The sequence below is a fragment of the Typopeltis vanoorti genome, chromosome 13, assembly GCF_054136105.1.
Source record: "Typopeltis vanoorti isolate ZY-2024b chromosome 13, IOZ_Tvanoo_1.0, whole genome shotgun sequence".
Classification (NCBI taxonomy): domain Eukaryota; kingdom Metazoa; phylum Arthropoda; class Arachnida; order Uropygi; family Thelyphonidae; genus Typopeltis; species Typopeltis vanoorti.
This window is the reverse complement of record NC_143561.1, coordinates 78019622-78047218: the sequence shown is the minus strand read 5'-3', so window position 1 is coordinate 78047218 and position 27597 is coordinate 78019622. Positions and strand designations below refer to the sequence as shown.

The following is a 27597-nucleotide window of genomic DNA, read 5'->3' as shown; positions in this document are numbered from 1 at the left end:
ATTGTATCCCAGTTCTGCAGTTGGGAATGAATTTCAATAGCAATCACAGTTTTTTGTATCAAAAATTTGATTTACTTCATGTTGTTTTACATGCTACAAACCGTCCTGCAGTTTGCCTTATCTTGTCTTCCTTTTTTTAAATCGAAATTTTTTTTTATGTTGGATCCCACCCATGAAAGGTTTATTAGTAAACCTTTAGTACATTTTGTACCATGAATTGGCTGAGGATTTTTTTTCCCTCATTTTTATCAATTTTATAATATTATTTTGTAATTTTTTTAATTTTTACAAGGTGGTATCAAAAGGTTTTGAGACTAGGTCTGTTTACGAGAAATTACTTTATCTATGTTTACACACTATCACCTTCAAAATAGTCTCCTTGCATAGCAATACAGCGTTCCTGCCACTTCTGGAATGTGTCCTGGAAGTTTTCTTTTCGAAGCCACTTCTGGAATGTGTCAAGCACCTTCTGCGATTCGCGCTAGATCTCAACAGTGGTGTCAAAACCTTTGAGCTGGATCTTCATCTTCAGGAAGAGGGTGAAGTCCACAGGAGCCAAATCTGGTGAGTAGGGTGGGTGCGGAAGTGAGATCATGTTGTTTCCTGCGAGAAACTTGCGTGTGAGGAGAGCTCGGTGACAGGGTGCATTGTCATTGTGGAGCATCCAGTTTTTCGCATGCCACAGATCCGGTTGCTTTTGCCGAATGTCCTCCCTCAGATGCCTTAAAACCTGGCAGTAGAACTCGCTATTGACAGTCTGGCCCCTGGGGGACGAATTCTCGATGCATAATGCTGCGAATGTCGAAAAAGACGATGGGCATGCACTTGGTCGAGCTGCGGACCTGCCTCTCATTTTTCAGTCATGAAGATGATGGGCTCTTCCACTGTGAAGACTGTTGCTTCATCTCAGGGTCGTACCCATACACCCAAGTTTCGTCACCGGTAATGATCCTCGACATGAAGGATGGGTCATCCACGGCACGCTGCCGGAGTTCTTGGCAGCAACACAGCGCATGTTCAAATCACATGTGAGGATTGCCTGGACTGTTCCATGTGACACACTGACAATGGCAGCAATGTTGTGGAGTGTTCTTCGACGATCCTCATGCACAAGTTGCCAAATGATTTCGACATTTTCAGGGGTTGAGCTCGTCGAAGGTCTTCCTGATCTCTCATCATCTTCCAGTGATGTTCTTCTGCTCTTGAAGCTCACATGCCACTAAAAACACCTCAAACAACTCATTGCAGCATCGCCGTAAACTTGCCGAATCATGTCAAACATCTCTGTGGCAGATTTGTCCAGTTTCATGCAGAATTTCATGTTTGCTCTTTGTTCTAATTTGCTGTCCATGATGAGATCGCAGACATGGTAATGCACATGGTCAGAATAGCACCAGTTGCACAGCTCCCGATGTACACAGGACGATGTCTTTTGGCACACTGATTTATGAAGGTCGGCGCTCCCTGTGACTGTGCATGCAGCCTTGTGTTACCATCTGTTGGCGTGTTACAAAACTACTCTCGAAACATTTTGATACCACCTTGTACATATTCAGGAAGCCCTAAATGGGGTGGGGGAGGACTCACACCTACTGATGAAATTCATCTCCCACCTAAAGACAATCACAAACATCCATTCCCCCAGCAGAATTCCAACCCGTGACCTGTTGGTTGGAGATCAGTACACTAACCACTCGCCAACCAGGCTAGCTAAATCTGTTTGGATTATTGATTCACTCTAAATGTAAAAAGTTTTACGGAGTACTCCTCTAAGATATTAGTACACATTACTTGCTTTTCTGTGATCTGAACAAAAATCTCCTTAAATTCTTGAGATTGTGATATTGCATTCAGGAAGTACCTTGATCTACTTCCTCAAGTGATTGAGATATTGCATTCAAGAAATACCTTGATCTTCAAGTGATGACAATTCCCAAACGTTGGAGCAAAAAATAGTTTTTGTTAATTGGCTGACATGACATCAGTGTGCATACTATTGCATCCCATTTCTGCAGTTGGGAGTGACTTTCAGTAGCAATCATATTTTTATGTATCAAAAATTTGGTTTACTGCATGCTGTTTTTTGCATGTTTCGATAAACTTGTAAATGCCCTGTTAATTGTCAATGCAATCACATGGGAAATATAACTTCAGTCATAACCTCCTCATGCTTTCAGTAAAGCTCGAAAGCATACTTCTATGAACCAAATCCAAGTTGTACAGTTTATAGGAAAATATCTGCTGTGCTGTTGCTATAGAGCTTTCTCCCTTCCTTCAGTGTTGAGAAAACTTCATTTCTGGAGATTTACAGATGAAAAGGCTTATCAAAGTTTCACATGTTCAACAATGCTCCAAAAATTACCAACACATTAAGAAGATCAGATATCTTTCACATATCTGTAATAAAGCTCTCTTTACTCTCCAACAAATTATAATATAATTGTAATTTGTCTATATTTGTCAATATATAAACAAATTACAATATAATTCATTTTGAGAGAACTTGAGTTTTGTAAGTTTTAAAATGAATTATGTAATATACATATTATTATTGTTATTATTATTATTGCATGGGCATCTCCATGGAGTTTGAAGATTCATTGTGGGAGACCCAAACTATCCACACAATGTCTATCATATCTCTCTTTAAATCCATTAACAGATTTAAAGAAAGCACTCACAGCTGACTCTGCCAGTACATTTATTCACCACTCTCCAAGAAAAATAATCTAACCCTCACATGCTTGCTAACCACATTTGTATCCACTTTCCAAGGATGACCTCTTCTCCTGCCCCCTCTAGCCAAGTACTGAAATATTTCCTCTGCATTAATGCTTTAAAATCCTTTGAAGTAAAAGTGTATTTATCATATCTCCTCTTCTTTTTTGCCTGGCAACCAACTTTTACAACCTAGAAACCCTCAGTCTATCCTCCTAGAGAACACTTCACAAACCATTCACCATCTTGGTCACTCACCTCTGGATCCTCTCCACCACTTCCTCATCCCCAAGAAACCCAGGTGACCAGACCTGAGCACAGTAATCCAGATGTGGTCATATCACAGCTTTGTAAAGAGAAATTATAACTCCCTTATCTTTGCTTGTTAGTATAATCTTCATTAAAAGTGCTCCTGTGAGCTACCCAATATACCTTCTAAACTTGAAATCTATAACAAATATATATATATATATATATATATATATATATAAATAAATGGAAAAAGAGAAGTTGGAAAACCAAGAAAGCATTGGCATGAGACTGGAACAGGCCACTTGGCCTAAAATCTATTATAGGAAGAACTTCAATTTTATTTCTACCCCCAATGTGGTACGTAGCTTGAAATCTTTTTATCCCAAAATGTCCCATATTTTATCCATTTACTTTACATTTTCCATATTAAATTGACATCCATGATGTTTTGCCCATACTATCATCTTATATAAATCATCCTGCAAGCTCCTACATCACTTGATTAACAATTACCCTACCTAACTGTGCATCATGAGCAACAACTGAATATCTCCCTTCAAATTATTTCCTGTATCATTTTTATACAAAGTGGATTATAGGGATTATGTTTCTTGCAGAGATGCAAAGAATATATTCCTTTAAGTTCTGGTAATTTTTCTTAGGTTCCTGTATATAGGACTAGTAATAGCATTCCAATAATCTGTATGTGGAGAGAGATGTGAGGTTATGTAAGGAACAACTATTTTCTTAATCTTTATGACATTGTAGCCACTGACAGAAAGGTATGACAATTAAAGAAAAATTTAGTTGTGAGGGAAGCTTAGTTGGAACAGAGTTTGGTGAATATGTTAACATGGGATTTTATAATATCGTATCATTCAGAGGTAGGGAATGATGTGTATCTATCTGCCTGTGTGGGTAATTTTCTGTAAACAAAGAAAGAGTGAAATTAGAATATCTTGCAATTAGAGTGTGTAGAAACATTGGAGTATTTTTATTTCCTCCTCCTTCTTTTTTTTTTCCCTCCATGAGGAACTGGATTCTGGAATGCTGGCTGTTGAGGTGGAGGATAAAACAGTAACATGTCCGAGCCATGTCCAAATAAAGAACACATCTATGTATCTTAGCCAGATAGGTGTGAGAATGGCATTATCAAGAGCATGTTTTAGAATACTCTGTATACAAATTGGCTAGAGGAGGAGAGGGTGGAGCCCAGTCTCTTCCCTCTCACTACCATCTTCCTTGGGGATTTTAATGTTAACAGCACCAACTTGCTTTCCTTTTCCAACTACACAGATCAGGCAGGTTGAGATGCTGAGATATTTGCTGTCACTAATGACATCATGTAACCAAATACCAGATAACCCTAACCACTCTCCAAAGAACTAGTGATCCCTTCTTAGTGTGCTCTGAATGTTACTTTTGTTTATAATTCTCCCACACATTAAAGGCAGAAGAGCTATAGCAAAATCTTTTGCTATAGGCTCTTCTTATAATTATCTTTACCTATACTTATCTTTTGTGTAGATCAGACCATAATCTAGTACTGATCTCTTCCCCATGGAGCAACATGCACACAAACACTCACACTGGCATATTGTTTGGCATTATAAAAATGCCGAATATGAGATCTTTGAAACTTTTATGTTTCATTTCTTTGGTCAGGATATTGTTTCCTGCCTTCTCACCCAAACTTATGCACTGAATGTGTCACCAAAATAATCATCATAGGTAGGTAGAAACATTTATTCTCCATTTCATTTTGTAAATTCCCAGGCCATAACCAAACCTGGTTCTCCAAAAGTTATACCAGTGATTTACAATGAAGAATCGAACATACATATCGTAACTGGCTTTCATCCAATACCCCATTTTTGTTTATAGATTTTTATATTTCATCACAAAATGACTACAAAGAAAATTATCTTCTCATCCAAAATGGATTTTGGAAGAGCTAAAAAGGTAGGAAACTTGAATCATGGCAAAATGACTTCTGGTCTCTTGCCAGAGCCATTGGCTGAAACTTCTTCAATCACTGCTCCCACTGCTTTTACACTCAGATGATTCTGGTGCATCTCTCTCTCTCTCTCTCTCTCTCTCTCTCTCTCTCTCTCTCTCTCTCTCTCTCTCTCACACACACACACACTCAGATAACACCAACCTTACTTCTCTAATTCTTGCATTGTTGACCCTGGTGAATGCTCCCCCAAACATTCCTTCTTGGGATTACTGTATCATCAAACCTCTTTTGGGATAAGCACATTACAATTATGGCTTTCATAGCATTAAAAAAATAAATAAATTTCTCTTTTGCTCAAACACTGCTTTACTTCTGAACAGCTATTAATTCTATACAAATATACCCATTGAATACTGTTCTCACATTTGTGTAGTTCCCATAGGAGCTCCCTAAAAATATTCAACTCAATACAGAAGAGAACAATTAGGCTGATTAATGACACCATCTCTCACAAATTCATTCGATCCACTCTCAGACTGGCATTCTGCTTCTACTGCATGCATCTTCTATAAATACCACCATGACTGATATCCATCTGAACTGGCATCAATAATTCCTCGACTCTCTCTGAAATCAATTGATTTCAGTAACTACTCAACACCCCTCTCTCATTGGCCTTGTATATATACAATAGCATAGTTGTGAAGATACTTAGATACTTCACTTGCAAACACTTGGATAAAGAATCAAACAGGAATATAATGTCTTGGTATCATTAATTTAATGCATAACCAAGTGAAAAAGCTTTCAACATCCATCTAATATTGTTAAACTTTCTGAATTTGTTATGTACTGTGGATATTTCATCATTCAGAATAAACTTACTAAAATACCGATGATGATTGTTGAGAAGTCCTCTTTCTCACACACTACCTACTTTATGGAATACTTCAGTGTCTCTCCAGCAAATATTTCTTCCAGACTTACAAACTTTGGTACGAATATGTCTGTGAAATTTTTGCAGTTTAGAATAGTTCTTCTTCTGATGTAGAAAAAAGATGCTTTTTAAAAGAAGAAAACAACCACTACAGATGACCTAGTATATAATGAATTGCATTACATCAGATCAGCCTTTTGCAAAATGGTTTCATTGGAGTCTTTCAACTGCTACCAAACTCATATTCCACTCTCTTATGTAAATGCATATCTGAATATATTGTCAAAATGTGTCCGTGCGGTTAGCCAAGTGGCTATCTTTCTCAGCCATAGCCAAGTTAGCTTGTCTTAGACAGTAAGGTTTTCTTCCCAGCTTATCTGGGGTTTTTCATCCCACAAAGCAGGCAAACTGGCCTTGAGAACTCAACACCACTATGCACATAGGATACACCGGGGCGTAGGGCTGACCAGCTTATCCTGTGAACGGTTGAGGTCCATTGATTAATAATCCCTCGATGCCGCAAGGTAAAAGAAGGAAAAAGGAAGACAAGATGAGATTGTCAAAATGTTTAAAGACTCTATATCTATTGGAATTTTGTCCTCTTAAAAAAATCTCTACCCTTTCTCTCTCTCTTCACCAAAAGAAAAGCTTCTCCATTTAATTTTTCAACTTCTCAAGTATTTCAAATTTTTCAAGTATCTACCAGTTGCTTTGCTTTTTTTGCTTGTTTATTTGGAACAGTCTAGAAGATCTGCATTTGTCTGTTGTGAGGAACATAAAGCTTACATCAAGCATCTTGAACAGCCTTGCTGAACATACCATGAGAACTCTGTGCTTAACATGTTCAGCATGCTAAGTGCAGAGTCCTCTGGAATAACTCAGAAGCATTACTCCATTGTCCAAACCTAAATAGATCTGATGGTCTACATTTATCCCCTTTATGGCAGGTACTTTCCCAATTTTGCTTATTTAATTTTAGATATATATATTATTATTATTTTTATGTAGTTAAGAATTTGTTGAACATTTTGTTACTTTATTAAATCTGTTGTGGCATATTTTTAGAATTTCCCTTTCGATATTGTGTTGTTCCATTTCTGTACTAAATATGCCTTTAACACATGAGCAAAAATTTTAATGATTAAGTTATTTTTAGTAGTATTACTTAAATGTAGACTATGTATTGCCCTGTATAATGTGTGTTTTCTATTTTGCTATAGAGATTTCCAACAAGGAATAACTTTTCCTTGCTGTCAGTTGCCTCCTTCTCTAATGAGAAAAAAAAAATTTCTTTCTCAGTAGAACCTCCTATAAGACTATGGTCTTACAGGAGGTTCTATACTGTTATTCATATGCACAAAAATGTCTCATTGTCCAGTTATTCGTTTTGATGTTTGCCCATGTAACTACTTGATATTCCTGTCATCCAAGAAGGTTATCCTCATGTTTAGTGTTGTATACGGTTATTATTGATTTATTCTAGATAAAAAATCTTGTATTTCTTATTTAGAAGAATCAATCCTGTGTTTTACTTCTGAGCTTTTGGTAACGCTGATTCTGTTGACATGATACTTTTCTTATTCTACTAACAGTTTCTTCTTTTCTTTAATATCTCATCTAAATTTATAGTGGCTATCTTGAATCCTGTTAACGTTGTTTTGTAGTTTGTTCCAGTAGCTGATATTCCACCTTGTTTAACTGAACAATTCCCCCCCACCCCATGAAATTTCTTCATGTTGTACCATCATTTGGTTTTTGTTTATGCAATACAGAATACAGTTTGTTAGTTAAATTCCAAATTGCCAGCCCATCCTTCTTTATTCAGTGTACAAGATGATATACTAAAAGGGCACATCATGAAAATATGAGAATTGAAATTTAGATCATAATCTTTGGTCACTTCTCTGCACTCTTTATAAGGCTAAGTAGAAGTCCCCTTCCTGTCCACCAATTATATATTATCATCACTGTCATCAGATTCCTAACATGTGCCTCAAGGGGTACAGGATACTATGATAGTACTACCTAATCTAGCCATTAATACTGTGTCAACTTGAACAGTGCATAAACCTTTAATCTATCAGTAAATCATTTATAGTATATACAAACCACATGTATGATGTGCATATAGCAGCACTCAGTGTTTGAAATATCCCCCAAAGTCTGTGAGGGCACATATCGATGGCGGCATCCACAATATCCTAGTGATGCTGGGGTGTCATTTTTTGTAGACTACTCTCTAGATCCGGCCACAATTTGAAGTCCACTGGATTCAGATGGGCTTCCCAGATGACCAGTCGATGGTGATATGTGGTTGGGCACATTCGCCTCCAGGAGATAAGTCCTATTGGAAGGTCCACTGCCTACTCTGAAACAAGGTGTTGTTCTGGGGCCACACTATAGGTTCCAGCACTGTCTTGATAACTTTGGTGGAAGTTTTGACCCCTTTCTCGCAGAAATGCAACTTGGGTAATCCCTGATACATCACTGCCCACCAAACCATCTCTGATGCAGGGTGATAACCTTTCTAAATCCTGGGTGCTATGGTACTTGCTGTGTGACCATCTGGATCATGTACCCAATTGTTTTGGTGGTTAAACAACTTTTCAGTGACGAAAATCATCTCATCTCTGAAGAGAATATCTCTGTATCTGTTGTTCGTGTACCATCAGAGAAGTGCCTTTGATTTTATCACCTTGTGTCACATAAGTTAGGTGTTAGGAAGTGTCCAGTAAAATGACCATAGGCTCTCTCATCTCCAAGTCATCAGTTAGTACATGTGGCATCGTTCACTGCAAAATGTTCATCTCTTGCGACATCTCTTTCAGCATTCTCACAGGATTATGACAAGGACATGCCTTCACAGCGCTCACAAGCTGTTGCATTCTAATGCAGCATGGTCGACCTGTTCTTTGGCAGTTAGCAAAATCTTCTGTATCATTGTAATGGTTAATATTCCAATACACAAACATCCTACTGATCACGAGTGTTTCTAGTATGTTGAAAATAACAGGTGGCTGCATTCCTACCTTATGAAGTGCTACTACAGCTAAATGGTTCTCATAATCTTTCTATTGCATGTTAACCATATAGCTAGATAACTCTCTCTCTAGTAATAAACATGCAAATATTAGTGACAGCAAATATTGCAGCATCTCAACCTGCCTGATCTGTGTAGTTGAAAAAGGAAAGCAAGTTGGTGCTGTTAACATTAAAATCCCCAAGAAAGATGCCCTCACTGTTAGGAGAGTTGCAGTGAAGAAAATCGACATAGAGAGAGGAGATCGTAAAGTTCTGGTTGATGATTGCATTAGAAGAATAATAGAGACAGCAAAGGAATCTGGTATAATGCGGTAGAGAACTCTTCAGTCAGAAGAGCTTCAAAATCAAGAGATTCCATGTTGGATACTCTTTGACGTGGTATATCAGAGTATGCACACATTCCACATTTGAGTTGGAATGAGTGAAATAGTGTGGATGCAGTTAGGAAACTCAGATGTGTAGTGCTTGAGGAAGCTTCAACTTTAGTTTCTTTTAGGAAAAACAGGTGAGGTTTTGCAGGCTAGAGGTGTTAATGGACATTATTGGGATCAGAACCAAGAATGTTTGTAAAGCGGATGTGGAAGGTTCTCTGAGGTTTGCTGTTGACCACTTGAGCTAAGTATGTTCCCTATGGAATGTCTGAGGTTTGCTCAGGAGTGCTGTTAGTAGCACTTTTTGGCACTAGCATTCTTTGTTTATAATCAGTGGTCTATGCTTCATCACCATTTTGACAGTTTTACTCCTGCTGATGACATAACTGGTGCCCTTGTTCTTACTGGGTACAGGTGAGATCCAGGTGCATTTCTAACTTTTTTCTAATTTTTGCTCAATCTTCATATATTGAAGACACAGAAACTTCACAATTTTCTTGTGCTGTATTCCTTGCCTGCTTCCCAAACAGATTAATTAACGCTTATCAATGTTTGGTATCATTTGTTTTACTTCTGTAAAACAAATAAAACAGATCCTACATAAAAAATTCAACAGATTTCTTTGAAAAAATGAAGGATATAAAAATTAAAAATTAAATCTGAGTTGCTAGTCAGTTTCGACATTGTGTCTCTGTTTACCAATATTCCATTAACCGACACAGTCAAATTATTATATGAAGATTACCCTCCAGATATCGCAAAGATTTTCGAATTTGTTATCCATTCAGGTTATTTTAGTTGGAAAAACAAAATCTACAAACAAGTTGAAGGTACTGCCATATGTAGCTCTCTGTCTCCACCTTTAGCGAACTATTTTTTGAAACAATTCGAAGACACTATGTTTTCGTCCATTCATCCTCAACCATCTCTTTGGTATCATTATGTCGATGATGTTTTTGCCATTTGGTCACATACATAGTATGTAACCAAATGTTGTAGAAAGGTGATGAGCTTTCCACCTTTCTACAACAGATAAATAGCCTTCATCCTCGTATCCAATTCACCATGGAAAAAGAAAATTCTGGTACTTTACCATTTTTGGACAACCTCCTTACTCAAACTTCTTCTGGTACCTTATCTACAAGCATCTTTCGAAAGCCCGCATTTACTGGCAGATACATTCATAAAATGTCGGCTCACCACACATCTCAAAAATTTGGCCTTCTTAAATCTCTAATTAATAGAGCACATAAAGTTTGCTCTTCTCCAGAAATCTTACAACAAGAACTTTCAATCATTAAAAAGTTAATGGAATCGAATAATTACCACCCTAATGAAATCCAACCGGTAATTGAATCTTATGTTCCAATACCTAAGGTTTCTTCAACAGTCCACAGAGTTCCAATCCCCTACATTTCAGGAATTCAGGACCTATAGGTAGAATTTTAAAAAAGTACCAATTGATTCCTATCAACAAAATTTCTTCCTTATTGCCTTCTAACAAAAGATAAACTGTCATCTCTATCTTTGGCTGGCGTTAACCAAATACCATGTGAATGCGATGTTTCTTATTTTGGACAAACTGGCTATTTCTGTGGGGAAAAAAAAGAATTAAAGAACATCAATATTATATTGAATACAACAAACCTCAAGTCTGATCTAGCACAACACAGTATTAACACTACCCATAATATCCAGTGGGATAAAGCTATTCTCCTCCATAGATGCTGGTTCAAATATGAATGCCTTTTTAAAGAAAGTTGTGAAGCTATTTTATAGTGACAGAATTTAAATCGAAATGACTGTCTCTCTCTCGAAGATCTGGGAGACTTTTATTTTATGTAATAATTAAAAAAAAAAATTATCTTAAATATTAATTAATTCTTATTTACTATCATTTCCTAGCGCACAGCAACAATGTATTATAATAGGTGATCCACCGAATGTTCGTTAGTGGTATTCCATTCCTATAACTGTTTGTAACACTGAAGATGTACTATTAGTTTTAGTATGAAATATCTGTACCTTATTAATTAAAAGTTATTACTGTGGTCTTACATATTCTTTTAATAGTTCATATGAAATCACAATTAACCTCTAATAACTAATTCTGAATGATTTTATTTCACGATAATGTTATTTTTGACCACTGAATATTATAACAAAGAAACACATAAAACTGAGTCTTATTAGGCTTATAAGGCTTATTAGCTCTTTATTCTTAAGTAACTTAATGGTTGCACCTGTTTGGGAAACTCGTTCGCAGAGTACATAAGTTCTTTTCGCTATACACTTCAGTATTAGGTCTAGCTACTCACTGATGAAGCCTCAAAAAAAGGCTGAAACCGGTCTGGGTAGTGACCTCCCTCCATAATGTAATAACAGCATACATTTCCTAGGAAACGTGTTTTTACATTATGGAAAATACCTAAGAATAGCGATCAGAACTTTACCACCTTTGCAACGAGCTGCCCGGTATTGTACTACGTACTAGGATCACTTGCATTGGCTAACACTAGTGTCGCCGATACTTTATAGTTTACTATATTCGGCAAGAAACTCTCTGATTCTGATCTTTGAGTTTCTTATTCGGTTTTAAAACTATGCGGGATTTAATATCCCCTTAATTTAAGTAATGTTTTCATTGCCGAAATGAAGCTTATTAGCTCTTTATTCTTAAGTCACATAAAACTGAGTTTTAATTGGTTGGAGATTTGTACAGAGATGTAGCCTACTAGTTTCGCCGGCTTCATCTGGGCACACAAAAAGCAACAAAACAGCTTAAAACAGAACAGAAACAAGCTAACGTATCAGGTTAAAACATAACCGAATGCTAAATATTAATTATCAAAATTTAAATGAAACTTTATACCAAACACATGGAGCATGTATGTTAGCAGTCATTGTTATACAGGTGTGTTCTATAATTTGGCTACAAAGTTGAACTCCGATGTGTTGAGTGATCTTATGAGTGTTTTCCATATGTCACCAAGGATCATCCCTTGATTTCTGTTAAGTGATCACTACTGCAGCTTTGATGTTGCAGGTATGAAAAATCTTCTAAGTACACCATAGTACTTTTATCCCATTCAATGTTGTGATTGGTATTAGAAAAATGGAGAGCTAAACTGGAATTGTCTTCTCTATTGTTGCTAATGTCCCCGATATGTTATTTTTTGTCTTATCTCTAAACTTCTAGAAGTTTATCGTATGTAATTTAAACCGCAAGAGCAAGGAATGGTGTAAATTCCAGGATGTTTATAGAAAACAATCTTCTCCTTTGGTGACAGTAACAAGTTGCTAACTGTCTTTATTGGTTTGAAGGCCTCAGATCTCATGAGGTCTTAGCAGTTTTGAAATTTTCTGTGAAACTGTGCCAGCAAAAGGAATGGAAATAGAAGACCTATATAGTGAGTTTCTTGGGTTTGCTGTTGGGAGGGGTTGGAGAAAAGAATCTTTTTTTTTTTTTTTTTTGGATAACCATTTCAGCTTATTATTAACTTCTTAACTCTAAATTAATTATTTTCTAATTTTGAATTTGTGGGATATCTGAATTTTAAGACAGATATCTTGTACTTGGCCAATACTTAAAATACTTAACGATTTTGTCTTAATGATTATCGTTATTTTCATTTGGTATTAAGGTTTAAAAAAAAACACTTTTGAAAATTATTAAACAGGAGCATAAATTCAAATTGACATATTGCAAAGTATAGTGACCTTGAGAATGCCTCAGTAACTGTAAGAGAAATATTTGTAATATAATTTTTTTTATTTTATTAGCTGTTGTGTTGTGATAAGTTCTTACTCTTTTGGTAATCTAGACGAGCCCGTTTAATCTGCTGCTGTTAAGATGTTGGAGAGATTAGTTAAGACTAGGATACAAGATTAGGTTGATAGATGTAAGATTCTTTGACAGTCTGTATGGATTACCAAAACTCAAGGCCTTGCTTTAGCAATCCACTTTGATATTATAGAAAAAGTGATGGATAGCAAGTAGGTGTACAGGTTGAGGAAGATAAGGGTGGATAGGAGATTATCTGAATGATACCAGTAAGTTGCGCACGATATTGTATCACCAAAAAAAAAAGAGGAAGTAGCATGCCAGGATTCTTTTCTTTGGTCATTATTTGTGAACTTATTTCTGATAATATTTCATGTAGATTGACAAGTGATACTCACTGTTGTTTGCTGATGATGCTGAATTAAGGAGAGGTATAAAGGGTAGTCCCTTCAAGAAGATTAGGATTGGTTACAAAGATCGGAATACAAATGAATTACAAGAGCTGCTAAGATGAAGTAAGAAGTTGATTATATACAGCTATATAGAACCCTGATCATCCCATTCCCCAGCTTATTGTGCATACAATTGGTTTCTGTTATGTTGAAAAAGTTCTAGAAAGTCTCCAGAAATAAGCATAATAAGGCACTATGATGACTGGATTGTTTAAATGTAGAAATTCAAGAAATATAAATTTCAGAGCTTATCCACTAAAAGTCTATCAATACAGCTCTTCTCCACTGTTATCCACTAATAGCAAAGAAGAGGTGATGTGATTGATATGATAGACATTATGAAATAAGTTTTGTGACTTGAGAGATTTCTAGATTCATAGTGGTGTTACATTAAGAAATCCATCTAGTATTTCCTCTAGTTAGCTGTTCACCTTTTTGTTAGTGCTCATTACACATGTTGCATTGATGAATTGATGCAATCAAAAAATAAGATAAAATGATGTCCACTGTAGAAATTAACTAGTAACCATACTTATCTATGTGCTGAAGCATTATCATCTTAGAGGGGCAGCTGTCTACAGAGATGAAAATGCCACATCATATCGTGCACATAATCACACACTAAACAATAGCACAGCTTCTAATGGATTGAGCAAACTGTTGCCAGTGACACGCACTTTACACTGCTATGATGGAACCTCTGGCACCTTTAATTGTAATCATGATTCCTTGATTGTGTTGAGCTGTCACAAAATACACTCTACCCCTCAAGGATACGTAAAAATTGAATTTTTTTTTTTTTTTTTTTTAATTCAGGCTTTTTCTTTCATTTGAGATAAACTGATATCCTTCTCACTATGGAAAGCAGACAGAATGTAGCCTATGTTGGCTATTTGGATGGTTAAATCTCTTTTTTTTTTTATCACAGATCATTAACTTTCTCATGACTTCTCTCAATATTCTGTAACCTGCAAATAATGTGTAAAATAAAGATTCATTCTGGAGGTAATAATATGTAGTTCAGTTGAGGACATTCTTCCTCCTCCTCCTTCATATCATAGGTGACAGCTGTCATAACATATTCTGTGTCCTGTTTGGTAGCACTCGTTGCGGCTCGAAGCAAAGAAGATAAGTCACTGTTGGCTGACTTCTTCCGAGAAGAATATAGGCTTAACAATCTGATCGGTATGTAATTTGCATATTATTTTTAAAAATTGAAATTTTACTCATCTTAAACATAGCGTACTTTGTTATTGTATATTATGCTGCAATGATATAGTTGGACATACTTTTAAGCAAGTATGAACAAGATGCTTCCCACTTGGTAGTACACGACTTCCAAAATGCTATCAATTATGCCATTGGTTCATGGCCTGTATAATTGCATTGGGATTAAAATCTATGTTGCTTTTGGGTTTCTGGGAAAAAGCAATAGTTTTCCTTCTTAGCCTAAAGAAGCAAACAATCCAAATTTATCTCCCAAACAAACACTCTGTGTGTGTGTCTGTAAAATGCAGCCAAATGGGAATCCTCTCTGTCTGTATAGTGTTTGCCTAGTTCAAATCAGTTCTCATATTTTGTGTTAAGGTTTTGATGCATTCAGTATTTGGATTGCAAGTTTATAGAATTTTTACATTATTACCTCTGGCACCTTTAATTGTTTATCATTAGTAACTGTTTATATACAGTGATTTACACTCAGTCAACATTCATAGCAGTATCATCTTCTTTCTTTATTTAAATATATCCTTTCCTTCATTGTTAAAAAGTGATCAATTCATTATGGCATAATAATGGAAACTACTGCTATCACTGTGTTGGAGTAATAACATTGGTTTATGTTAAGCTTATTACTCTTAACAAGATAGTACTCACCATAATTTTGCAATAATTAACGAAACATCTTTGGGTGGAGACGTCCAGTGATAGTACTGGTCCATTTCATTCTTTCTATGAATGAAATTACCTAAACACTGCTTATCACTGGAGAATAAAGATCACACTTAGTTAATAAAATACATTTTCATGCCTAAGTGTAATCTGTATTCTCCAGTGATAAGCAGTGTTTAGGTAATTTCATTCATAGAAAGAAAATGGACCAGTACCATCACTGGGATTTCTCCACCAAAAGGTGTTTCGCATAGGGAAGGAGGGGGGGGGGGGTCATAGATTGCAAGAGTTGCACATTATATAAAGATTTGATTATCACAGGTATTATGAATTAAAAGGTACATAAAATATTTTCCACGTGGTACATTGAGAAGAATAACAGAAGAATGTTGTAGTCTGGAATGTGATTAGTGTGTTGCCTAAAGTATGTGATAGTACTGAGTTTAGGAAGAGAGCAGAACCAGTGAACATTATAATGAGTGAGCTGTGTGAGGTGAAAAATTTGTAGCTTCTAAATGTATAGAATGAATTTTACGAGAAGCTGGAGTAGTTGAGAGTGAGAGAGAAAGGCTGAATTTCAGTGGATTTAGTATTGGATATTTGGAGCAACTGTAGTAGATGAGAGACCTGATGTTAATTTGTCGCATTGCAAAAATTCTTAAGACTACACAGCATGTTCTACTGTGATAAGGAAGTAAGGAAGACAATGGCAAGTAGAAAAGGAAAGTATTCCACTTTCATAACCTTCATCAGACCATTCCTGGATTGCTAACATCAGGTCTCTATTGGCTATCATCTAGGATACAAATCTCATTCACCTCGTAAAGCAAAGTTTCAGTAATATATTACACATTATTATAGTTCTGTACTCCAAAGTGCCCTGCCCTGTGCATACATTTGCTACCTGGTTTCTAGTGATGTGGAAACTTGAGGGAGAGAAAGCAGAAAAAAATGATAATAACTAAAGCATTATCAGAATGTTGAATTGATTGTTATGAGAAGAAGTTGAACAATTGTAAATGCAGAGTTTGGCATATAGGTAGGTGAGGGACAGAAGAGATTACTCATAGAGTAGATAGAGCAAAGGCTATAGCTTTGAAATTGTATAGAAGAGTGCTAGAGAGTGAGCAGTAGACTTTTGAAATGGCATGTGTATTGTTGGAAGGTGTTGTGAATGAGTTTAGAAGTACAATACGACATATATTTGCCAGCCTGGCTGGCCGAGTGGTTAGTGTATCTGCTCTCCAGTCAAAAGGCTGTGGGTTTGAATCTCACCATGGGCATGGATGTTTGTCAGTGGAAACACTAGTGGCGGTGGTCAGCGGTAGATGACATTGGTGTAGTTGTGGTCAGTTGGTGGATTGAGTGGTGGAGACAGAGCTGTAGAGTAGGTGCCCTCCCCAATGAGTCTTTGGACTCCCTGGAAATGTCAAATAATAACAATATATATTAGTCATTGGCCACAGAGGGTCTTCAAACATATAGAAATGCAAAGGACAAGATAACTAATATTCTGTTCATGATGATCTTTGAGAATTGGGTTTAAAGTGGTCTAGGTAATTGGTAAATTAATACTGCCATACTTGTTGGTGTTTAGGGAGTGTTTCACTTCAAAAGTAGTCTCTCAAACTTGTAATGGCAAACGTGTGTGCGTGCTTACTGAATGTTTGCTACCAGTCCTATTTGCCATAATGATGATAGCAAATGCATTTTTCATGTTTTTTCAAGGTAGATGTTAATGGATGTTTCTGTCTATCAGAAACAAGGTGCTTTATACACTCATGAGCAGTTGAATTAGAGATACCTGCCTAGTAGCGGGTAGCAACCCCCTTTCGCCTTGATGATGGCAGTGATGCGGCATGGCATGGACTCCACAAGGCACCGGAAGCGTTGGGAAGCCAAACTGATCTATGACCGCTGCACAGCCTCCCACAATGCATGGAGATCGGGTGGAGCAGGGTCCAGGGTGAAATATATATCTCTCTCGAGAGCATCCCAGATGTGTTCAATAGGATTGAGGTCAGGGAACCTCGGGAGCCAGCCAAGCATCCTCATGTCCGTGGAGCGTTCATCCACCCAGTCGGTCAAAATTCGGGAGTGGTGGGCCAGTGCATTATCTTGCTGTAGGTACAGGTGTCCTGCAGGGTGCTGTAGGCACAGAAATAGGTGCACATGATCTGACAGCAGGTCCCTGTATCGTTCACCAGTGAGGGACAATGGTTAGATGTACCAGGGGACCCATTTCATCCCACATAAACAGTCCCCATATGAGGATACCATCGTCCCTCACTGGCGAACGATACAGGGACCTGCTATCAGATCATGTGCACCTATTTCTGTGCCTACAGAAATAGGTGCACATCAGTCCAGGCGACCTTTTTTACATGCGTCGAGATTCCAATGGCAGTGTTCCTGTGCCCATGCTAATCATTGTGCCTTGTGACGTGTGGCGAGCAGAGTGCCCTAGTTGGGCAGTGGCTTCTGTGCCCCATAGCGAGGAGATGGTTCTAGATGGTGTGACTGCTCGCACGTCGTTGTTGTCCAGCATTGAATTGGCGAGTGGTCTGCGGCACTGTGGCCCCGTCTATCTGCTGTTACCATCTGAGCTAGCCGACGGTGTCCCCTCATCGACACGTTGTACACCACAACAGTTTTCCCTGGTGGCTGTGGGTTTTACCTGATTCCGTGTACTCACGGTACACTCTTGACACAGTGGCCTGTGACAAGCCCAGCGCCTGCACGACTTCGGAGATGCAGTGCCCCATACATCTGGCTCCGACTATCTGGCCACAATCGAATTCGCTGAGATCTCGAGTTTTCCCCATTCTGTGCTTGACTATTACTCAGATGGTCAGTACAAGGTCTGACGACATCCCCGCCACATGGCACTATTCCATTTGCCGAGGCGACCACAGCACCTCGCCAACATGGCAGGTATCTCTAATTCAACTGCTCATGAGTGTATATTCCTGAATGTGTTCAGAGCCTCTTCTGGAGAACAGATAAAGGCTGCTAATTTGAGTGGTTTAATATGGTGTGAAGATTATTTAGCACTATGGCTAAATTTTTCCAGGCATGGAAGCAAGGAGGAGTGTATTTTATAGGGGTTTATAGAATGAATATGATATGAATCCCTTAGTCGTTGGACTGGTTGGCAGCATCTTTCACACTCTCGCTCCAACAGGAATCAGATTGCTCCAAGTTTCTCTGAGTAGGTTACCCTTCTTGTGTCTTTCTTCGGCTGGTGGATAGTTTTTTTTTTCTTTTTTGCTATGAGGATGCTTTTTTTAGGCATCCTCATAGCTTTTTTCCCATTAGTTTCCCTCAATTATTGACAAGATCAAGAAGTTATGTTACAGGTTATGTCCCAACCACAGGTTGTAGCCATTTGCTAAGAAAGTAGCCTGTAAATAAGAAATTCTGCAGCAAGAGCAGTGTCATTAGAATAAATATATCTTTGTGTCTGTTAGTGTTTTGAGGATACCATGTAGTTGGGTCGAGTAATAGTGTGACTGTTTACGTAGGAATCCTCCAATTTATGTGTTGACTTTCAATATACTGGAAAAGATAACAGAAGATAAAAAGTTTTCAGAGACTATTTTTGAAGCCAGCATCAAGTGTGTAAAGCACTCTTTCAAAATAAAATTTAAAAAAAAAAAAAAAAAAAAAAAAACAGCATGATTGCTAATATATCAATTTCCCAAAAATTTAAGGAGATCTCATGTTAAGGAGGGGGTGATCTGTATTAAGTCATTAGACTTTTATATGTTACAGTTTTTTGATTGTTTCCACTATTACTTTTTTTATTAATGCTTAATTGGTCTGGAATACAGTGAAAATCGGCAGCTTAGTTAATTAATATTCATTGTGAGTCTGTTTACTTTATGGGGATAAAGTAAAAGGGTATAGGGAAAAGAACTTATATACTCTGCTATACGAGTTGTCAAAAAGGTTGTCATAATTTAAATAATGTTTATATCGCCAAAATGAAGCCTATTGGCTCTTTATGTTTAAGTAACTTAATGGGTGCACCTTTTTGACAACTCGTATAGCAGAGTATATAAATTCTTTTCGCTATACCCTTTGGTATTAATTTGGTCTAGCTACTCACTGACGAAGCCTCAATAAAGGCTGAAACCAGTTCTGGGTAATGACCTCCCACCATAATGTAATAACAGCATACATTTCCTAGGAAATGTGTTTTACATTATGGAAAATACCAAGAATAGCGATCAGAACTTTACCACCTTTGCTGCGAGTTGCCCGAGTTTGTGCTATGTACTTGGACTACATGCATTAGCTCACACTAGTAGTCGCCGATACTTTTATAGTTTACTATACTATATTCGGCATGAAACTCTCTGATTCCAATCTTTGAGTTTCTTATTCGGTTTTAAAACAATGTGGGATTTAAGATCCCCTTAATTTAAATAATGTTTCACTTTTTTTTTTTTTTTAATTTCTTAATTATATGTTTCTTTCCTTAAAAGGAACACTTCAGACTCCTTATGTAGCACTGATTCATGGGATAACAATGGGAGGGGTAAGTAATATGCTTTAAATTCTAAAAATTTCATTTTGTTAAAATTAAATTTTATTGCTTGTTTCAATAGTATTTTCTTAGTATAAACCAACATGATGTGCTGTGTGTTACAGACATCTAGACCAAACCTTTATTTTTTTATTATTTTTTATTTTATGGATATTATATGTTTTTTATTTTATTTTTTTTTTGACCAAATTCCACTACATCTTAACCAATCAGATTATAATATTTCTTTCTGCAACAAAAGTGGAACTTTTGTTGCAGAAAGAAAACCCACATACACATATATTTATTGACCTTCTCTATCCTAAGATTTCTTTGCCACATTTTATAAGTTCCATATGCAGTCTCTGGTGCATTTCTATTCTGTAAATTCCTCTGACTTCTTTTACTTCTTATACCTGAAGCTTGATTTCCTACTACCCAGCTGCCAAAGAGTGAAGTCAGCTTCCTTGGTGACCATGTCCACATCTACAATTGGTTTTCATTTTTCACTTCCACTGATTGTCCATTTATCAGAATACAAACAGCTCTTCAACTTACACAGTGCCCTTGAATTTTTCTTAACCATTCTCCTTCCCAGTATATTGTAGAGATCATTCCTCTTGCTAATTCACCATAATGCTGTACAATTTTCATCGCTTATGCTTCCTTCAGCTACTCTCAACTTTGTATCCTTGGTACCATTGCAATGCCAAAGGTGCCAAACTCAAGTGGTTTAATCCTTAGGGCTTCTTTTCCTCCTCTTGGTATGACTACTGTTTTCTCTTTGCAAACCCTTGCTCTGATTGAGTTTTGGAATGCAGTCCTTGATTTCCCACTCCATTCAAAATCCCCTCCTCCCTCCCAATATCCAAGCCTTTTCCCAACAAATGTAGTATAGCAGTCCAGGAAGACAAAATTCAGCATTCACTTGTTGTATAAATGTCAGTCACACATCCTGGTCTCATGCATGCATTTTCACCTCTCTCTCTCTCTCTCTCTCACACACACACACCAAGATGGCTGCTATAGCAACACCTGAATACAAAGTTGACTTCGCATAATTCTTTTTTCAGTATTGATGATCAAGGCAAATCACCTTCAACTATACTGAAATAGTGCACTGCATTTCTTCTATGGCCTTTTTTTTTTTCAGTCTAATTACGTCTTCTTGGCCTAATGTTATATCACTGTATTGTACTTAAAAGTTGCACTCGGAACTAATTCCTATCCTATATGAAGTCTACACTCTTTGATATTCAGCTGACATCTAATCCTACATCAAGAAAGGAAGCTGATATTCACTCCATTCTAAACAAAGCTGCTGGTGATAGTATGCTCCATTTCTCCTTTTCAATTGGTTGGCCCTGCAGACATCCTGATGTTCGAGATGTATAATCAGTGTCTTAAACACTGATCTCTATATCATTATTCAGTGATGTGATTACAGCCTAGTCATCTTCATTGCTACCAAAACACAGTCCTATTGTATTTCTCACACAGAAGAAAAAAATTATTCATCACCTCTCATCTTTGCTACCTAGCATACCAGACAAGACCAGATCTCTTATTGGTCTGATAATTGCTTCTGGTACAAACACACTGCATCAAAAAATTTTGGTGCCTCAAGATGCCTCTTATCTTTGCAAATGTTCACTCTGCTAAATCCTGTATCAGCTCAACCATGCAGTATCGTTTTCACATTAGAGGTAGTGTATCAAAAATCTCCTAAAAATTCTTGATGCTATTTTAAAGAGAACATTCAGCTAATTGATTCAGCTCTTTCTCTCTCTCTCTCTAACAGACTTACTCCAGCTTTTTTTTTTTTTTTTTTTTTTTTTTTAACAGTTCAGTTGCTAACTTGAACCACCCCACTACTTTTACTCATCTTGCAGTCTATCTGCCTTTATTCTGTGGATCAGCTTTTCTTACAAGGTATTCTCCCAACCTCCTGCTTTTCAAAAACAAATATTAATAGATACCTTCTTTCAGAGCTCCAGAAATCCACTTGCCCACTCACTGCAGTCAAGATGTCAGAGACAAGTGGCAAGTGAAATTTCAGTCTTATTCTGAATGCTCAAAATATATTGCCTTATTTTCTTCATATAATTTACACATTTTTCTTCTTTTTCATTTTAAAACATCTCATTCATTATCAAGTTATTTTATTGCAGGCAGCCTCCACTGAATGTAATAAAGAAGTTTTATTTTCAGTTAGGAGATATTATCTTACATAATTATTAAGTTAATTCCTTCATAGACTGTGAAGCAAATTTTCATTTGCTTCACTGCCAACTGTAATACAAAATAAGACAAATTTATATTCTTATTCTTTAACCCTCTTTGACCCTTAAGCATACATTTGTAATGTAGTAATAGTATAAGCTTATTTTCACATGAATTAGCTTAGCATAATTATATACTTGAACATTTTACATGATGAAAAGCTTTTTAATACTATTATTTAAGGAACACGGTTATCTTGTAAAGATGAGTTGAAGACTGGAACACTTTATTAATATGACATAGTAGCGAACAAATTAATCTGAACATTCACATTTTAAATAAAAATTTTAATTTTGCAAGAAAATAAGTACAAAAATAAAACTCAAACTTTACCCTAATAATTTATATGTGCTCCTAGTAAGTTCATTAATTCACTTAGACATGGACTCAACCAATATAAAACACATTTTTCATATTTTTACATCTCAAAATCATATTTTTATAATGGATTGTATTAAGTTATCCTTTGTGTCACAATTTAATTTTCCAAGTCTCTTTTTCAATATGGCCCACAAATTTTTTATTGAGTTAATGTCAGGAGTATTATCTAGCCACTGAAGCAATTGGATGTTGTGATTTTTGAGGAACTCTTCCACTTTTTTGAAGTGTGGCATGGAGCAAGACCCTTTTGGAAAATGAGTTATTTGTTTTTCTGGATCTGTGAGATCACTCTTTCCTCCAATATTTTTATGTATTGGTCACTTTTTCAGCATACAATCGACAGGCACAAGTGATCCTGGGCCATCGTGTGTAAAACAACTCAGAACATTTTTTTTAGCAGGGTACTTAGGAGCTGAAGGTGTGTGGTAGAAGTCTTTTCAGCCATTGATTTGCAAACATAGGGTATTCGCTCTCCTTGGACAAAGAAATGGCTCTCATCCGAGAATATGACTTTCTTCCACTTCTTAACAGTCCAATCTTTGTACACTTTTGGCCACTGGATCTTTTTCTGCATAGCCTTCGTCAACGGTTGTTTCTTTTTCTGTGCACAGGCCTCCCTGCTTACAACAATCTTTGATGAACTGTCATGTCAGAAACATTAATCCCACTAGCTGCCAAGTCTCTGTTTAAGTCTACAGCAGACAGTCTTGGATTCCTTTTGCTTTTCTTAACTAGTAAACGATCTTAAGTAAGTGTAGTTTTCCTTTTTTTGTTCACATTTTCCTTTTCTGTCAAGAGAAAGGTACCTGTCTCCTTAAACCTCTTTAAAGTCACATTAACAGTACCCAAACTAACACCACACTCACTTGTAATTTGTCTTTGAGTCATGGCTGTGTGTGCTGACATATTTTTGAATGCTTTCTTGAGATGTATCCATTTTATAGCTACCAAAATGAATAAAAACACTATGAATGTCAACTTGTTTACACTATTAAAAATGTACAGCACTATTAATGAACATCGTACGAGACAGTTAAAACAATAAGTGCTCAACCAAAATAGTGAACTTAAACCAAAACCAAAAATGGTAAGCCAAAACCAAAACAAAAATGATTGTGATCTGAAATAAAAATCAAACCAAAACCAAAAACTTGACAAAAATTCAGCTTGTTCAGATTCATTTGTTCACTACTGTATTAATAATGTGATCTAAGAAAATGGCCCAAGGAATTCAACTGATTCTGCTATGAGCGCATTGCATAAACATTACTTTGCCAGAAATCACCTGTGAAACACATCTTCAAAGAAAGATGGATTCTCAAATGTTTGAACATATGAAGTGCCTTTTTAATACAGCCTACTATAAAGCTAAATTTAATAAACCAGTTTAAACACTTTCAAAAACTTTAAAGGCACGGTATTCAAATTATTATTATTATTATTCCGGCCTCCATGGAGTCAAGAGTCATGGAGTCAACCTTCCTAGGAAACACAAAGTCTATCATACCACTCCTTGAACTCATTGACCATTTTTGCTCTCACCACTCTTATCAGGCAATGCATTCCACGGTTCAACCACCATCCACACAAAGAAACCACTCCTCACCCTCTTGTTCACAGCTTCCTTTCGTAGCTTCCAGGGATGTCCCTTGTCATCGCTCCTTCCCTCTGTTCCACCAAGTGAAAGAACTCCCCAGTGTCAACCCTGTAACTGGCTCTCAACAGTTAAAAGTCTTGATCATATATCCTCTCCTTCTATCCACAAATTCTGCAGTCCATATTCCCTCAGTCGATCCTCATAACTAACATTGTGCAGTCCTGAAACCATCTTTGTTCCACAGTTAATTTATCCACTTCAAATCCTGGGGACCAAATTTCAGAACAAGTCTAAGTGTGTTCTGATCAGAGTCTTATACAGCAGAATGATAACTCTTCTGTCTCTGCAGGTCAGCATCATTCTCAGTATTGCAGCAATCCTCTGGGTTACCTTCACTACCTTTTCAATATGCTCCCTGAATTTCAGTTTTCTATCAATCATCACTCCAAGATCTCTTGTCTCCCCTACTTCCTCCAATACAGCTCCTCCAATTGAGTATGCAGCCTCCCATTTTGGGATGTATCCCAAACCTCAAGACTTTACATTTTGCTACATTAAACCGAACCTCCATTCATTTGCCCATCTGTCCAGTTTATTCAAATCCTCTTGAAGGGCTGCTACATCTGCACTATTACTAATAACCCTGCCTAGCTTCACATCATCTGCAAACAACTGAATATCCCCTTGCAATCCATTGACAATGTCATTGATATAAAGGTTAAACAATACAGGTCTCAATACTGAGCGCTGTGGAACTCCACTTGTAACCTTCTGCTTCTTTGATATTGCCCCACCATACACAACTCTCTGATACCTATCAGACAGCCAAACCTGAATCCAGTCGACTAACCCGACATCTAAACCCATATGCTGCAACTTATGTATCAGCTTATCGTGTGGTACCCTATCAAATGCCTTTGCAAAATCCAAAGAAATGGCAGCATGTGCCTTTCCCTCATCAACTGCTCTTGTCATTTTATTATAAAAGGCAATCATATTACTAAAGCAAGAGCACCCCCTTAACAAATCCATGTTGATTCTCACAGATAACATTACCCTCATCTGCCCAATGCTGTATATGGTCCCTCACTAATTTCTCCAAGACCTTAACAAGTACTGATGACACACAAACTGGCCTATAATTAGACACTTCCAGTCTGCTACTGCCCTTATGCAATGGCACTATCTTACCTTCCTTCTATTCCCTGGGTACCTTTCCCATAGTCAGACTTTCATTGAAAAGCCAGGTCAATGGAATTGTCAGTTCTTTAGCACATTCTCTCAAAACCCGTGGTGAAATACCATCCAGTGCTTTACTGACATCCAGAGCACTCAGTATTTGGAATATACTCTTCTTTTGCCTCTAAACCTCGAACTTGCCCTATCCCTCTAGTATTAAAACCTATTTCTCCAGATGAAATACTCCAATAAAGTGTTCATCGAACAACTCCACTATGTCCTCTGCATCAGTCACTCTATTCCCATTTTTATCCCACAATATCATTCTGTTTATTATAATCATTTCTCCTCCTACTGGCCACATAGCTAAAAAATTCCCTAGGATTTTCTTTGGATCTTAATGCCAATCTCTTCTCATATTCCAGTTTTGCCTTCCTCACTATACTAGTCACTCTCCTGGCCTGAGTCTTATATTCCTCGTGCATCTGCTCTCCACCCCTCTCCTTATATCTCTTCCATAATCTCTTTTTCACCTACAGTTCCTGTTTGATATTGTTTGTCATCCACTTTACACCAAATTGTGTTCTCTTCTTCACTCATGGAATACAGCTTACTATTGCTGCTAACAAATATTCCTTTACAATTTCACAAGCACTAATGATATCTCGCCCTTTCAATTCCTCCCTCCATGGAACTGTCCCAAGTTGATATCTAAGACTGTTATAATCACCCACCTTATAATTTCACATACATTCCCTTTTCTTTGATACTCCTGCATGTCTACTCATCTTCCAAGTCAAAACCACATGGTCACTCTCTCCAACTGGGGGGGGGGGGGGGAAGAGATGTCATCTCAGTTATTATCAGCTCTTCTGATGCTAAGACTAAATCCAAAACTCTTGAACCTCTTATACCCTCTATTAAATGTTGCCTAAGACATTTGTCTCCCTCAAGAATTCTAGAAATTCCGTTTCCTTATTACTACATGCATTTTCCTCTTCCCAGCTTATACTGCTATAGTTAAAATCTCCCATAACAATTATTCTTCATCTGCTAGCATTTATTATGTGTAATAAATGCAATATATAGTGTGTAACTTAAATTGTAAGTAACTTGGGTCATTAAGCTCACTTGATAATTTGATGCAACTGTACCTGTTGAAATTGGGAGAAGTGTTTCAAAAAAATTCTCATTTATGTTTTCTTCTGAATAGGACAATAGTATCTCTCCATTTAATTCTGTATAGATTATGGCATTATGACATTTATGATTTTGAACAGCTTTTCTCTTGACACCTTGTCATATGCCTTTTCAGGATCTACAAAACTTAAATATAGATCCTTGTTTCCCATGATTTCTCAAATACTTGTCTTAAACTGAAAATCTGATCTTAACCTCCAGGCCTGAACCCAACTTGTTCTTCAACAAACTTCCCTTCCACAATTTTTCTTTCTTAACTTTTTTTTTCTTAGGTATACATGCATAAATCTCACCAGGAACACCAAATAAAGAAATTCTTCTGTAAATTTTCACATTCAGTTTTATTTCCCTTTTTATAGATAGGGTACCATGACAGCTCTATTCCAATCATCTGGAATTACTCCTGACCAGGCCTTCTGAATTATGTAGTGTAGTCACTGTAAAAATTTTATGCCTCTATATTTGAGCTTTCTGGATGAATATCATCTACTTCAGCTGCCTTTCCATGTTTCAGGTTGTTGTTGTTGTTGTCTTTTTTTCTACTTCAAGTATTGATATATATAAATTCCTCCTGGTAGCATTCCTTTTATGTGTCTTCTTCCACCATGCTCCCACTGCTTGTTTCATTTAGAAATCTTTAAAAGCAATTACTTCAGACATGGTATAAAATATCTTTATCTTCGGTTTTCATGTTACCTTGATCATCTCTGATGTAGAGCCTCTGTAGCTCAGTCAGTATAGACAAAGACCTGGGGTCATTTTCCTGTCCAAGACATGAGGAACCTTTATCTGGTCACTTTTGACTTAAGGTGAGTGGATTTTTTCACCTGGAAACTTGAGTTTTTTGCCAGAACAGGCAAACCAGCCCATGAACATACGTGTCTACAGTCATAAAATACATACGTAATCCCTCATTAAGTGGGCTCAACTAATTTTAGGGGCAGTGGAGGAATGGGATGTGAACCCCATACTAATAAATAAAATCTCTGATGTACCTTTTACAGTACTCTTTCCTCCATT

At 36.9% G+C, this 27597-nt stretch overlaps 1 protein-coding gene across 3 annotated transcripts in view; it reads left to right on the top strand.

The window, feature by feature from the left end:
- Window positions 1–27597, top strand: part of Hibch (3-hydroxyisobutyryl-CoA hydrolase) — a 168350-nt gene that overhangs the window by 56182 nt on the left and 84571 nt on the right. For all 3 annotated transcript variants that reach the window (XM_090403240.1, XM_090403241.1, XM_090403243.1), the window contains exons 6-7: window positions 14618–14701; window positions 19897–19949. In XM_090403240.1, coding sequence (XP_090259366.1) covers window positions 14618–14701; window positions 19897–19949 — 137 coding nt within the window. The remainder of the gene's footprint in view (window positions 1–14617; window positions 14702–19896; window positions 19950–27597) is intronic.